Source organism: Neolamprologus brichardi, chromosome 3 (assembly GCF_056152115.1).
Source record: "Neolamprologus brichardi isolate AB-2024 chromosome 3, ASM5615211v1, whole genome shotgun sequence".
Classification (NCBI taxonomy): Eukaryota; Metazoa; Chordata; class Actinopteri; order Cichliformes; family Cichlidae; genus Neolamprologus; species Neolamprologus brichardi.
In genome coordinates, this window is record NC_142106.1 from 5,160,334 (window position 1) to 5,174,800 (window position 14,467).

General features: G+C 39.4%; 1 protein-coding gene across 1 annotated transcript; it reads right to left on the reverse strand.

Annotated features, from left to right (window-relative positions):
- Positions 1 to 12,387: 12,387 nt before the first annotated feature.
- On the reverse strand, positions 12,388 to 13,259 carry LOC148103234 (C-type lectin lectoxin-Lio3-like). Its single transcript, XM_087838076.1, has 4 exons — positions 13,211 to 13,259; positions 12,771 to 13,115; positions 12,597 to 12,685; positions 12,388 to 12,513 (listed from the first exon to the last, which is right to left on the reverse strand). The coding sequence occupies exons 1-4, from the start codon at positions 13,257 to 13,259 to the stop codon at positions 12,388 to 12,390; spliced, it is 609 nt and encodes a 202-aa protein (XP_087694202.1).
- Positions 13,260 to 14,467: the final 1,208 nt, after the last annotated feature.

Sequence of the window (14,467 nt, forward strand, 5' to 3'; positions counted from 1 at the left end):
TGTATGTGTAAATTTACACATCTAAAACACATATTACATTGGATGTCATCAAATGCCTTGCAAATGATGTTATTTATTTAAATATAATTGGAATGTGCAAGATTTAATGAAATTCAAATTAAAGAATAAAACACACATAGCACCACTTTTCTGACATTTTATGTCTGATTATAATGTCATTTGCATTAACCACACTGACGATGTAAACAGTAAATATTTTCCCTTCTACAGATAGGGAAAATCTCTGGGCTGATGTGGATCTGGTCCAAACAGGTGTAAAAACACGTGGTTGTTATGGGATACAGTGTGTGTCACACAGTGGAAAATTGTGTTTTTATATTTTGTTTTGGATCAGATTGTGTGTTGGTACATAGTGGTACATTATTGATATTCCTATTGCATGATTTTATCCCCATATTTATAGTGTGTGTTTAGTGTTGATTGTACAATATTCTTTTTATTCCACTGTGGATTAAGCGGACAATTGTAGGCACCTGTGAGGTGGGGGCGTTCCCCGAGGTGGCCTATCAGCCGCCAAACTGACTTAAGGGAGATAGTGAGCGCAAAGACTGGGGGAGAGTCACACGAAAAGTGAAGAGCTGGAAACAAAACGTGTGCAAGCCAGCATATGAAAAGAAGGACCTCCGGCCTGCCTGTGGGGCGCCACGAGACATTCGGCGATCGGCCAGCATAACCCGGCGATCCAGTCCCGACGGACAGAATAGCGACCGTGGGAGGCGACGCGTGAAATCCACAGCAGGGCAGGGGTACGCCTCTGCCTGCATCTGTGAGTATCGCTTTCCCACTGTTGGGTGCTAGGCGTAGCTTTGCCAGGGGAGGGTAACAGCGGCTGCGCCGACAACGTTGCTGGCCCATGTCTGTTGTTTCAGGCCGGAGCTACGAGGGAGGCCGTGTGCGGGTGTGGAGAGTGGCTGGACTGCACGGTCGCGCACCGTCAGGCGTGTATTTAATCTAATTTAATCCAATTTAGTTAGATCTGCAAGCTTGGGAGAAACATTAATACATAAATATTTTATATTTTCCGATTACAGTGGTGTAGAAGAGGAATTATGGAAGGAACAATTAATCGGAAGGACTGTAGATTTTGACCAGTTAGTTGAATAATCTGATATTCTTGCAAAAGAGTTTATTAATGCAATTACTCCAGAGATATTGGTTTGTGAATTTTGGAGAAAGAGTAACACATCATCCGCATAAAGGCTGATTTTATGTTCCACGTTCTTTCATTTTATGCCCTTAATTACTGAATTCTGTCTAATTGCTGCTGCTAGTGGTTCAATAAAAATTGCAAACAGTGAAGGGGAGAGTGGGCATCCCTGCCTGGTGCCCCTCAGGAGACAGAATTTTTGGTCATTTGTTTTGACACAAGCTGTTGGGGAATTATATAATATTTTTAACCAGTTAATGAAAGAGGTTCAAAATCCAAATTTGTGTAAAGTTGCAAATAGAAATTTCCAGTTAAATCTGTCAAACGCTTTTAACCCTTTAAAACCAGTCGGAGCGGGCACACTCTGTTTTGCATAACTATTTTTAAATCCCGGTAGCTCTGCAACCACGTAAGCTAGTGCAATAATTTTTATTGCATATGAAACCGGAGGAGTTGTACTTACATCTTATGCCATCATGTTGTCTTCGGTCACAGTTTCCTTCCACATATAGCTTTGCAAAAACTGCATAAAAAGCATTTGCAGCAACAAAAACATAATATTCCAGAAACACGCTTTGCCGATCCGATCAGCTGTTCATAACACTTCCTATGTCCATCAGCGCGAACTATCGCATGTCCGCCATGACCTGCCTGAAACCGAAAGTGATGTCATTTTCGCTGAAATGTAGTTTTTTACCATATAGCCTCATGAGCCTATACTGGTGTTTTTAAAAGTTATGTTTGACTTTATGACTTTCTGTGTCGTTTCTGGGATGCTTAGGATTCATATTGCACTGCTGGAAATAGTTTATTTTGATGCATATGCTGCTTTTTTGCAAATTTGCATTATAATATTTATTTTTGTTTTTCCTGCAGTATATAAAAATTGGTGTATTTCAAAAATAAAACTATGAAGACACTCAAAATAAATTTCCTGTGGTGGGAAACTATTTTGTGCAAATTTTTTGTATTTACAGTTTTGAGGGATAAGCCTCTTAAATTTCTCTAACTAGACATATATGTTAAAAAACAAAAACGATTTTCAATTTTTTTGTAGTTTATTGCACTTTTTTGCAATTTATATAATTACTATGCACTTAATGCATGCATATTATTAAAATTTAGGCTTTAATGGTTGTATTGATGTATAGCAACTTGAAATGCTCCCAAAAATGGCTCCACAGCATGTAACAATATAATATAAGCTCTAGCGGACTTGGTTCTATGGTAGGTCTTAAAGGGTTAAGATAAGATAAGATAAGATAACTCTTTATTGTCATTGCACAGTTATACATAGTACAGTACTACAATGAAATTGGAAAACTGTCCTACGTTGGCACTACATATAACACAACACGACACGATATGACACATCACAACGCAACACAAACAACACAACACAGTATATTAACTTAGTAATAAAAAAGAAGAAGAAGTGTATGTGTATTGCACACTGTTATTATTGCACATTAATTATTATTGCACCTTGTTATAAATATAAATATTATTATTGTTATTGTTTTAAACATTGTTACCTCCCCCCTAAAAAGGTCCAGGGAGGTAGCCAGTCAGGTCAGCTATTTGCATTGATCAGGGCTATTGCCCTGTTGTAAAAGCTGTCCTTGAGTCTGTTTGTTCGGGACCTAAGCAGCCTGAACCTCCTGCCAGACGGCAGCAGCTTAAACACTCTGCATCTAAAGAAAATATTGTAGTTTCAAGGTTTTTAAGTAATCTACGTGTATTTGTTGATGAGTGCCTACCTTTTATGAAACCAGTTTGGTCAGGATGAATTAAGAGGGGGGTTATTTTCTCCAGTCTCTTTGAGAGAGCTTTGCAGATTATTTTAAGGTCTACATTTATAAGGGATATTGGACGATAGCTTGAGGGATATACAGGGTTTTTGTCTGGTTTTAGCAGGAGATTAATGTTTGCAGAATTCATATTTGATGGAAGTCTGCCCTTTTCTTTGATTTCCAACAACGTTCTGTAAAAAACTGGTGCTAGAATCGTCCAGAATTCTTTGTAGAATTCTGCAGGAAAGCTGTCTGGACCTGGAGCCTTATTATTGGGCATACTTATCAGGGCTTCCTGGAGTTCACCTGGTGTCAGTGGCAAATCCAGTGCCATTGCTTGAGTGTCTAATAATTTTGGAAGAGTTATGTTGTCCAGAAACTGATCAATTTCCTTTTTAGATGGGTTTATTTGTGGTGAATACAATCTTTTATAGAAATCCCTGAAAATGTTTTTTATTTGTTTCGGTTCATATACTGTGTTTCCAGATGAATCTTGAGCAGCACATATAGTTGTTTTTTCTTTATTTATTTTTAGCTGGTTTGCTAGAAATTGACCAGATTTATTACTATGTTCATCATTTTGTAAGCGTAGTCTTTGTACTAAGAATTTTATTTTTTTTATCAATTATCTCATTTAATTCTAGTTTTGTTTTGCGTATTTTGTTCAATGTTTCTTGATCTTGGTGGGACTCGTAGGCTTCTTCTAGGGATTTGATGTTTTTTTCTAATTCCTGAATATTTTTGTTTTCTTTTTTCTTTTTATGTGATGAGAAATAAATTATTTTACCTCTCGTCACAGCTTTCCCTGCTTCCCATAGAACAGAAGCTGATGTTCCGGGAGTGTCATTAAAGTCTTAATATGAAGTCCACTCTTTTTAAAAATATTTAATAAAGTCTTCATCTTTAAGTAGTGATGTATTAAATCTCCAGTTTTTACTTGGCGTAGTATTATTCTTGTGTATCAGTGTTAAAGATACAGAAGCATGATCGCTGACAGCTATAGGGTGAATCTCAGTGTCTGAAATGTCACTCAGCAGTGAGGTGCTGACCAAAAAATAATCCAGACCAGAGTAGGAGTGATGAACATGTGAGAAAAAAGTATATTCCTACTGGTGGGGTGAAGGGAGCACCATGCATCGCAAAGACCAAAGTCGCTCATATACTGTTTGATTATATTTGTGGACTGCCAGTTGCGCTGAGTTCCTGCTGTATTGAGCCTGTTACGTCCCTCTGCAGCCTCTAATCTGCTCAGTGTGTTCAGCTGGTGCTAATTGGCCACATCTAGTCAGGTGTGGATAAAAGCATACCTGAGGCAAGCTTCCCGGGAGCTCACTTGTCTTTGCCTTGGTGGCACCAGCCATTTTAGCCGACCTGATATTCCATTTTAAGACAAAACCTCTGTTCACCTACACTCTGGTATTCGTCTCTTTTTTTATGTTGCGGCTTTGAGCCGGGTCGTAACATAAGTGGGGGCTCGTCCAGGATCTTTGGACATTTTAGTGGAGATCGAATACCAGTTTTTTGTATTGCTTTTAAGTGCGTGAGTGAAGGTGTTCACTGTGATTGAGCAACGTCCCTTTAGTCAGTGTGTTTCAGCTGGGTGGCTGTGCTGCCCTTCCAGCGAAGCACTTGTTTGTTGTTTTGCTTTGTTGTTTTAATTTGTTGTGTTTGGTGGCTATCCTGGGTGGAGGTACGCTTCAGAGTTTGGTAGGAGACTAAAGCTCTGGTCTGCTGCCTGCTCTCGAGTTCGCGTTTAAAGGTGCCTCGAGCCTGGTACACCACTGAAGACTAGACAGGTAAAGTTTTATTGTGTTTTAGTGTTTTAGGCTGGGAGTTGCACATAGTAAATCAGTGGCACCAAACTTGGTAGGAGGTTTGAGACCATTCATGATTATGGTCTGTAGCTGAGGCAGGTAGGCTGTTTTTAAGTTGGCATTGTGTGTACACAATGTGTGCATATGTCAGTGTTGATGGATGCTTATGAGATCCTTGTGAGGTGAGTGTTTTGTGCTGTGACCTTTAGTGTTGTGGGGAATATGGTTTTTTGTTGGATCACTTGTGAGTGTTGTTGGCCAGGTGATGGCAATAACACTGTGGGGTGCTGAACCACCCTTGATGTGATCATTGTGTGGCCATAGCTCTCCATTTTGTGGTTGGTCACTAGCATGCTTGCTTTACTGAACTTTGTGGATTAAGTAACTTGTTGTGGTATAGGGCCACTCATATGTGACCGTTTGTGTGGTGGAGACCACAGATCCCTTGTGTGTGTGATTATTCATGGCTGCTTCCATTTTGTGTTGTAACAGGCTGAATAATCATTTTGGGTTTGACTGTTGTACTCATTTGTTGGTCACATGTTACTTTTTGTGTGTTCAGTGTGGCAACTTCAGATCCACATGTAGGGGCATCCATGCTTAAAGATGCCAACTTATTTTTGAGGGATCAAGGCTTCAGAGGGACTTTTAATAAATTTAGGGGTCCTAGAGGAACCCTTTTAAGGGAGGAGGTGTTACGTCCCTCTGCAGCCTCTAATCTGCTCAGTGTGTTCAGCTGGTGATAATTGGCCACACCTAGTCAGGTGTGGATAAAAGCATACCTGAGGCAAGCTTCCCGGGAGCTCACTTGTCACGTGTCCCTGGTGGCACCAGCCATTTTAGCCGACCTGATATTCCATTTTAAGACAAAAACCTCTGTTCACCTACACTCTGGTATTCGTCTCCTTTTTTATGTTGCGGCTTTGAGCCGAGTCGTAACAGAGCCTATCCATTTCTTCATTTAGTCCAAGGTTGAGGTCGCCTCCAAGAACAAGTGTGCCATCTAAGTGTTCAGAGAGTGCACTGAAAAAAACGTGAAAGCATGAGGGATCATCAACATTTGGACCATATACACTTACAATACATAGCTTTTTATCAAGTATAGATAGTTTTATGATTAAGAATCTGTCCTCTGGATCTATAACTGTATCGAGTAGTGTGAAATTAATATTTTTATGTATTAAACTTGCTACCCCTTTGTCTAGAATTATAACACGCTGAGAACACATTAGGATACTCAGGTGTTTTAAGTTCTTTTAAACCTCTAAGAGGTTTAAAAAAACATCTGTGTATAACTAGGGGTGTACGCTGTGTGTGTCGCTTAGACAGGTGGAGAGAATACATCACTTGTTCATAAATAAAGAGAAGGAGAGAGAGAGAGAATGTGTGGCGAGATGCTCCCTGAGTTTGACTATGTGTGTGCATATTTACTAATATGAGTACGCTTGACTTAAGTGTGTGTATCCTATATGTCTGTGTGAGCTGTTTGACTGATGTAAATGTGCTGCCGTTGAGCGCATGATTGTGCGTGATCGTGCGGTGCGTATGTGTTGGAATAAAGGATGTTGTTTGTGGATGAGTGTGGAAGCAGGTGATCGAAGCAGTGAAAGAAAATAAGAAGAAAGAAAGAATCCAAGGACAAGGGTGAGCAGCAGAAAAACAAGAGGGGGAAAAAGAGAGAAAAAAACAAGAAGGAAAAAAACCCCACAAAAAAACAAAAATGGAAACATTCCAATTAAATCACTGACGGAGAGTGACTGTATTAATTCTGCTATGAAATCACACTTAAGATGCGACTTGATACCGGTAAGTTAAACAGATGTTAATGCAAGTTAGTGTGAGTGGATAGGGAAAGCGTATAGCGGATTCTTATCTGGTGTGAAGTTAATACAGCCACGGAGTGATGTTGGGGTCGCGGTGGAGTTGTCCGTCCACGTACAGCCGGTCTACAGCGATGACAGCGTGGGAGCCCTTCTGGATGAAGCCGCGTCGCTGAAGTCCGTTCCTTTTAATTCCCTGCCGCGGCTTTTCACATGTTCCTTTTGTTTGAAGTGGCCGAATTTGGCCACAATAGGACGTGGTCTCCCGGCCGCAGCCCGCATGGGGCCGAGGCGATGTACCCTATTGAAGACGATGTTCTTCACCGTGTCCTCCGGCAGCTTCAGGTGGGTTTTGATGAAGCTTTTTACCGTGGTCTCCGCGTCCTCTCCAGCGGCTTCTGGAATACCAGAAAATACCAGATTATCACGCATGCTACGAGCTTGTAGATCAATAACTGTCTCTTTTATTTTTTTTATTTTCTCTATTTAGCTGAGTAACATTGTCTGTGAGACATTTCACCGACTCCCTTAGCGTGGCATTTTCAGCAGTGAGCGTTTCCACCTGCTGCTGGCTGAACTCCAGGGATTCTCGCAAGGATTTAAATTCCCGGTGAAGAATCTCCACCAGCCTTGCATTGAAACTGGACAATCGTTTGTCGATTGACTCCAGTATGTCGACAATATCTTTGCCGGCTAGTGATGTTGTGCCGGGGGAATCTGCCGGGAGAAGTCTTTTCGATGACGGCGTCTGAGATTTTGCCAGGGAAGCTGCACTCTGGGCCTTCTTTATCACGAGATCCTGGAAGCACTGATCAATGTAATCTTGGAGAGCCTCTAAACTCTCCCTGTTGTTCTCCAGGGTGTTGGAGATGATTTAGACAAATGTTGTTAGTTATAAGACAATTGGTAAGCGTATTTGGTAATACTGAAACTTAAAGAAATTTGTTCAAATCTAAACTACCATTCGCTTTAATTTTCCGCCAAAATCTCTGGCGTCTGACGTCAGTTACAACATGAGTCGCTTACCTCCTCACTTCCGTCACTTACCTCTGTGTATGGTTTTGGGGACCAGGGTGGGGTCAATCTTTTCAACTCTTATGTTACGTTCCTGTACCCCTAGACTGGGGCGTAACAATGATTAATGAATGAGTTTTAGAACAGTGTTATAAATTATCTTATTCATCATGAATGAAGTGTTTAAAGCAGTGCTTGTAAACTATTACCTGATCATGAGAAATACTTTGTAGATGCTGTAGAGATAATTAAATAACCATTAAATAATGCTTAATAGTGTGCACTTATTATAAAGTGTTACCAAATTCTTTAAGTCAAAATAAATTTAATCTAAATAAAATAAGTTAACCCAAATTAAAGAACATTTTTTATTAACTTAAGCTCTGTAAGGTAGTAGGACCTGTTTTTTAATTAAGTTTTTCCTTTTGGTAGTAAGTAAAAGGAAAAAAACAGCAGATGACAGCGCTGTAAACAACGGTAGACTTGTGCGTAACAAGCAAGCGAATAATACAGAAAAAAGACAGGAAACTGTTCTTGGAGTACACAGAGAAAGCAAGAGAGAGAGAGGCAGAGATTTGTATGAAGTGTGATTTTTATCATGGTAGAAGCAAAACAGCAAAAGTAAGAGGGAATCCATGACGATGTTTATGTGAAGCGTAGTTTGGATCTTCTTTTACAGTGAGTTATCGGCTTTCAGCCTCACTGATTCTGATCTGTAGGCGGGTCCGCGCTTTGTGTTTATGTCTTTGAGCAGAATCCGCGTACCTGGTCTCATTTACTGTTTTAGCTGTTTGGTGATGGTCGAAATTTTGTGGGGTTTAACCTGAGATTCTAAGCTTTTCATAATTCCCTCTAAGCTTTTCACCAAGTTGGCGGATGTAGGACTCAGCTCATCACTGTGTCAGTGGATCCTCAACTTCCTCACAGACAGACCCCAATCAGTGAGGGTGGGAAAACAAGTCTCTTCCTCCATCTCACTCAGCAGGACAGACAAGATCTGCAAAGAGTGGTGCGCTCAGCCGAACGCATCATTCAATCAGAGCTCCCTGACCTTCTGTCCATCTACACCAAGCGGTGCAAGACCAAAGCTAGGAAGATTATGATGGACCTCTCCCATCCCAACAATGGACTCTTCTCACTGTTGAGGTCTGGGAAGCGCTTCCGCTCCCTTAAGGCCAAAACAGAGAGAATGAGGAGGATCTTCCTCCCCCAGGCTATTCGGGCCCTGAACCAGGTGTAGGACTGGACTCTTTCACACACATCATATCACCACACGCACTCTGGTTTTTCTTCATGCACACTTCCTATAATTTATAATCTCTTTCTGCTATTTGCACATTTTTTTACTGTAAATTTCTAAGTTAAATCTGTAAATTTTGTATAACCTGAAAATTGTAAATACTGTAAAACCACTGTCATTTAATGGTCGGGCATTGCATTGCAGAGCTACAAGCATTTCACCTCATGTCATACTGTGTATGTTTGTGTGTGTGACAAATAAAATTTGAATTTGAATTTGAATTTGAATATGAATTTGAGATTCTGGCATAAATTTATATTAAAAAAATAATTCAGGATTTTAATGAATCGATATCACGTTATCCAAGCCAGAATCAATTCTAAGCGATACATTTATTATCAAAACCAACCCCTGAGCCTTTCTCATTGTGTTTATAAACTATATTTCAAATATTTAAGATTTGGTCATGTGACCATACAAATGCTTTTTAAAAACTAAAATATCTGTAAATGACGTGTGTTGGTGCTCAAAGAAACATATTCAAGGTTACACAAAGGGGATTCTACTTTAGTATGCAAATCATTTGGAAATCAAGTTCCTAAAACAGGAAACAAATGCAAAAAAGCGGTGCATAGTTCTAGGAACAGACAACATGGTGAAAAATAAAATAAGCAAATAAGCTCAAGCGTGGTTCTAGGGACAGACAACATTGGTATTTGTAGCAACAAGTGGGGAAGGATAATAGGGTTTGTGCTTCTCATTTGTCTTTATGAATCAGGGTGCTGTGCAGATCATAGGGGGTAATTATTTGTAATCAACTTGTTTTTATTCCCTGATACAAAAATATGAATTTAAATTTTTTGGTGAAATGGATCTGAGTCAGACGTGTTAGGGGTTAGGTGAGGAGATTATAAGCACATTATGGAGACTCCAAAAGGCGAACAATATCACGAGATAGGGAGAATTTTGACACAATAATGCCCAATAACAAATAAGCCTTAAATCAATCTTAGAGAGCACCGTCAGTTAGGTGTGTGTGTGAATGTGTGTGCATTAGGGCATGCACACATTACTTTTGCAGTCGAGTAATCTCTCAATTATTCCATTGATTAATTATGCAATCGGATAAGAAATACTTTTGTCTTATTAATGAGCAATAATAAATAATCCAAAGAGAAAAACACAGATCTTTCAGAATAACATTTTTACAATCAAATAATTTAAAGCACTAAATGAATTGCTGCAGCCCTAGTAGGTATTTGGTAATTGATAAATCATAATTTGGGTACTTACCAGTGGTTATGTAACCACTGGTATGTGTTAAAGGCCTTCGATGGGGTTTTAACAGAAAAGCAGAGACAGGAGACACCAGTTGTATTCGGTCTGCAGGCTCTTCCTCATCTTTTATTAACAGAGTTAAACAGCGTTCTTTTCTTTTCATTTAGACACACACATTTCTCTTTTAACAACAAAAACACATTCAATCAGGTCCATAGCTCAAACCCTTTTGGTTATCTTGCTTTCTCGCAAGAATACACTTACAAAATAGTTATTGTATTTCAGTATCCTTATTTACAATAAACCTGTAACCAACTTCTACTTTTACAAATGGCGCAAATCAGCTCTGAAGAATACGATACAGTTTCCTGAGTGTTCACTGAAGTGTTTAGCTCTCTGCATAAGCCAGACAGAGACATTCAGCTGAGGTCAAAAGATCTGAGTCACTGATGGAAATGCAGATAACACAGAATAAACATCACACTTTTCAGCCAATTATGTTCAATCCACTTTAAACTGTGACAAACTGAAGCATTCATGTCTTTTAATTTTACAATAGTGTTGCGTTAGACTGCTATATTTTTACGTTCTCTATACTGTAGATTTTTCAGTCTCTGAAATAGTTGCCAATAATAAGGATCATTTTCTGTAGAAGAGCAGGATGATAACCTGCTGTGTGTGAACGTCTATCATGTTAGGGTCAGTGAATTGAGGTAATGGAAAGATATCCTGGATATGCTGAACTTACTCCGTGGTATACAGGACAATGCAGCTGGACTGCCCTTTTACCCTCATGATTAATATTCAAAACAAAAATATTAGTTTAACATCCAGTCTGTCCAATCTATTTTATCGTTTCAAAAAAGCGTTATCGCTTTAACAAAGATTATGCGTATATACACAAGCCATGCTGATTATTGAAAAGAAAACCACAAACATCAGATTTTAATACGATTTCATTTTTATTCTACTAATAATCCCAAATATCACACAAAGACTTCAAAACTTATGACAGCCAGCTGGTGTTTAGAATACAGCTGGATAAATATTTTAAAAGAGATAATTGAATCTTTTCCGAAGCAGGTTTGACACCAGACTTTCGAATCTATGAAAAGACAACATGCTGTGATCAAAATTTTCTCTTTCCTCCTTAAACAAGTTTTCCATGTTTGTTTATTTCAAAATTCATGTTTGAAACGGGTATAACACGAATGAACATCAGGGAATAAAGATCTGATAGAAATAACCTATAATTGAGTCTGGTGTTTGACATAAAGCACGGGTTTTGCAATCTATATAACTTGAAGAAATGTGAAAGACCCAAAAACAAAAGTATACAAAAATGATAGTGTATCTGGGAGAAAAATTACAAAACTAAGATTACAACAGTAACTATGGCAACATCAGTGCAAGCTTTGCTCTCTTATTTATAAGTTGGCTTCTTGTGTCTTTGTTTGCTCCTCCAACATTAATCAAGTTTAAGTGTCAGATATGAGGACATCCAGCATGCACTGCAACTACAGTCCCTTGAAAGGGATCATCCATATTAAAATCAAGTAAGGCTTGGCACCTCTGTGGTGCCATTTACGGCTGCCATTGAAATGGTTGTCAAACATTTAAAGCAGAACCAGGACATAAACAGTGCAATGTTTTGTTGTCCACACCTTAAGCCAGCCGAGGTCACTCTCCAAATGAAACAGATCTATCGTTCCCATTAAACATCCTGCACAAATCGCATGTGCGGTTTCTTAAATAGGACAGTGTCTAAAATGATGAATCCAAACTTGTCATGAAAATGTCAAGATTAACCACAAAACTATTGGCCAGATCTAATAATTTCTGCCAAACTACAACCTAAACTAACTAAATTGGTTTTAGTAGAACTTTACACTCTATATACAAAACAGCTCAGCACAGCATGTTGTTAACTTCACACAGAAGGACAGTGTCTAAAGTGTTGAAAGAGATAAGATAAGATAGAACTTTATTAATCCCTCGGGTAGGTTCCTCTGGGAAATTTGTTAATTTGTTAATTTGTTAATTTGTTAATTTGATGCCGCAAAACAAAACAAGAGACTAGAGCCTATCAGCAAAAGTAGTGAGTGGACCTCTGATTAAAGAATTTCTACCAAACTACAACTGCAGCTGAACAAATGAGCTGTTGGTGGAACTTTACACTCTGAAATATTGAAAGATTTAAAAGATGAGACAGCTCAGCACAGCATGTTATTAACTTCACACATGAAGTGGTTCAGTCCAGTCAGACTTCAGTTTTGCAGTCACCGTCCACATCCTGCTTCTTTGACTGGTCGTCACGGTAACTCTGGACTTTCCTCCAACGAATCCTGAAGTCTGTCAGTCCTTTTGACAGCATGAGGCCTGACAGCTGGACAAAATGTGCAGATGATGAAAAACATGAAGCATAGTTTGAACTTGTGTCAAGTTTGTGTTTGTGACTGAACTGCTGACCTGCTGTGAAACCTGCTGCTGGATCTCTGTGCTGTGCATGTCTGCCTCTGACTGAAGCTTCATTTTCAGCACTGTTTGCTTTCTCCCTGCTAAAAATGAACCACATATAAAAACACAAACATTAGTGCTTTACATGATGACAGGATCTTACAGCGTTTGCATTCTGGACCTCACCTGTGAAACAGAAAAAAGAGAGTCTCACACCACAGAAGCCATCAACCCATTCCCCTGAGATTAAATTAAATGCTCCACAGTACTCAATTGAATTGAGGTTTGCAGGCTCAGAAGGCGCCCAGTTAGTGAATGTGGAGGTTGTGTTATCAGACCAGAAGGCCCAGGGATCCCTGTAGAGGCCAATCCACACATACTGAACCCCTGATCCATTCAAAGTGAGCGTGATGTTGGATTTCTCCTCTTTGCTTCTTATACTGGTCAGGTCTGTGTGGTATGTCCTGCAGTACGACTGAGCCGCTGACCAGGAGCGGCTCTCCTTCACTAAGATGTAACTTGTATTTTTGGCTGTGAACGAATAAAAAGGATGAATTTTCAAACACACACATTATGAATCTCATAAAATTGTAGGGATAAGTAGGGCAAGAAATCTTTTTTCCTACCATTGTAACACAGGAAAGGGTAAGAATCTCCACAGGGTCTATCATCCATCTGTGTTTGTCCCTGAAGAGCCACACAGTATTGTTTTGCATTTGCACAGTCTGGTTGGCCGTTAGCCCAGATCAAAAATTCGTGTGTACTGCCAACATAATAAAGTTTTCCCCCCATGGACCACTTCCAGTTGTAACGATCATCATAGAGCCCTAACCAAGCAAAAGTATCAATCCTTGGTGACATTGAGAAAAGTAGTTGGTTGATGTTTCTGTGTTAGATGGTGACCAAGTCAGTGAAGTGTTCTCTGCAGTAACTCTGAGCTTCAGTCCAGGACATTTTGTGGTTCACAAAGTGGTATTCTCTGGAGTGGGGAGGAAGAGTGGAAAGTCCTCCTGAGAAAAATAAAATGTAAAATGTGGAAACTGAATCACTGAAAAAGACTGAAAACTTACAACCATTGAAATAGTCACATAGTATTTTGTTTAGTATTCAACCTTATTGTCATTACACAGCGAAATACAGTTTGCAACTAATCAGAAGTGTAAGTGCAATAAGAGAAGATCATATACAGATAAGAAGAGAGGAAATATACAGATGTACTTAGGGTAAATGTATAGATATACTTATATATACAGATAAGGTTAGAATAATATTATAGTTATGAACAGATTATGTACAGAGAGACGAATTATACAGATGAACTACAGAGTAATGTACAGATGTGCTGCTGTATACAAATGTACAGATATACATATATTTGTATAGCATAGAGATGTTCTATATTGCTATACAGATGGGCACATATACAGATGTTCTATGAACAAATATACACATGTGCTGCATATATACAGATGTACTATGTGTGTGTTAAACAGATCTACAGAGTCCTATGAATAAATCTGCAGAAGTTGAAGTGAAACGCTCTGAACAGTGTACGCACTATAACAGACACTATGCTATGTCGGTATTCCTAAAACTATAGAAATAACCAATGTGAGCATGAATGTTGAGAATGAATGGCAGTCATTATCACAGTCATTGGGAGGGATAAGGGGGAAGATGAGTGTAGAAGTGCTAATGATCGTGGATGGTAAAGGCGGGAGACTCGGGGGAGACAGTTGGGTGACAGCTGTGGGGAAGACGCTGTTCCTAAATCTGCTGGCTTTAGTCAGTGGGATCCTGTAGCGTCTTCCGGAGGAAAGGAGCTGGAAGACTTTATTGTCAGGATGGGAGAAGTCCCTGCGAATGATGCATGCTCAGTGTAG

Bases quoted from the DNA above. Each gene is read 5' to 3' on its own strand.
- LOC148103234 (XM_087838076.1), bottom strand. From the start codon at position 13,259: ATGGATGATAGACCCTGTGGAGATTCTTACCCTTTCCTGTGTTACAAT. The intron at 12,686-12,770 runs GTGAGGTCCAGA...GTTCATTTTTAG, and splicing joins CTCTTTTTTCTGTTTCACAG to CAGGGAGAAAGCAAACAGTG. The intron at 12,514-12,596 runs GTCAGCAGTTCA...CATTTTGTCCAG, and splicing joins AGCAGCAGGTTTCACAGCAG to CTGTCAGGCCTCATGCTGTC.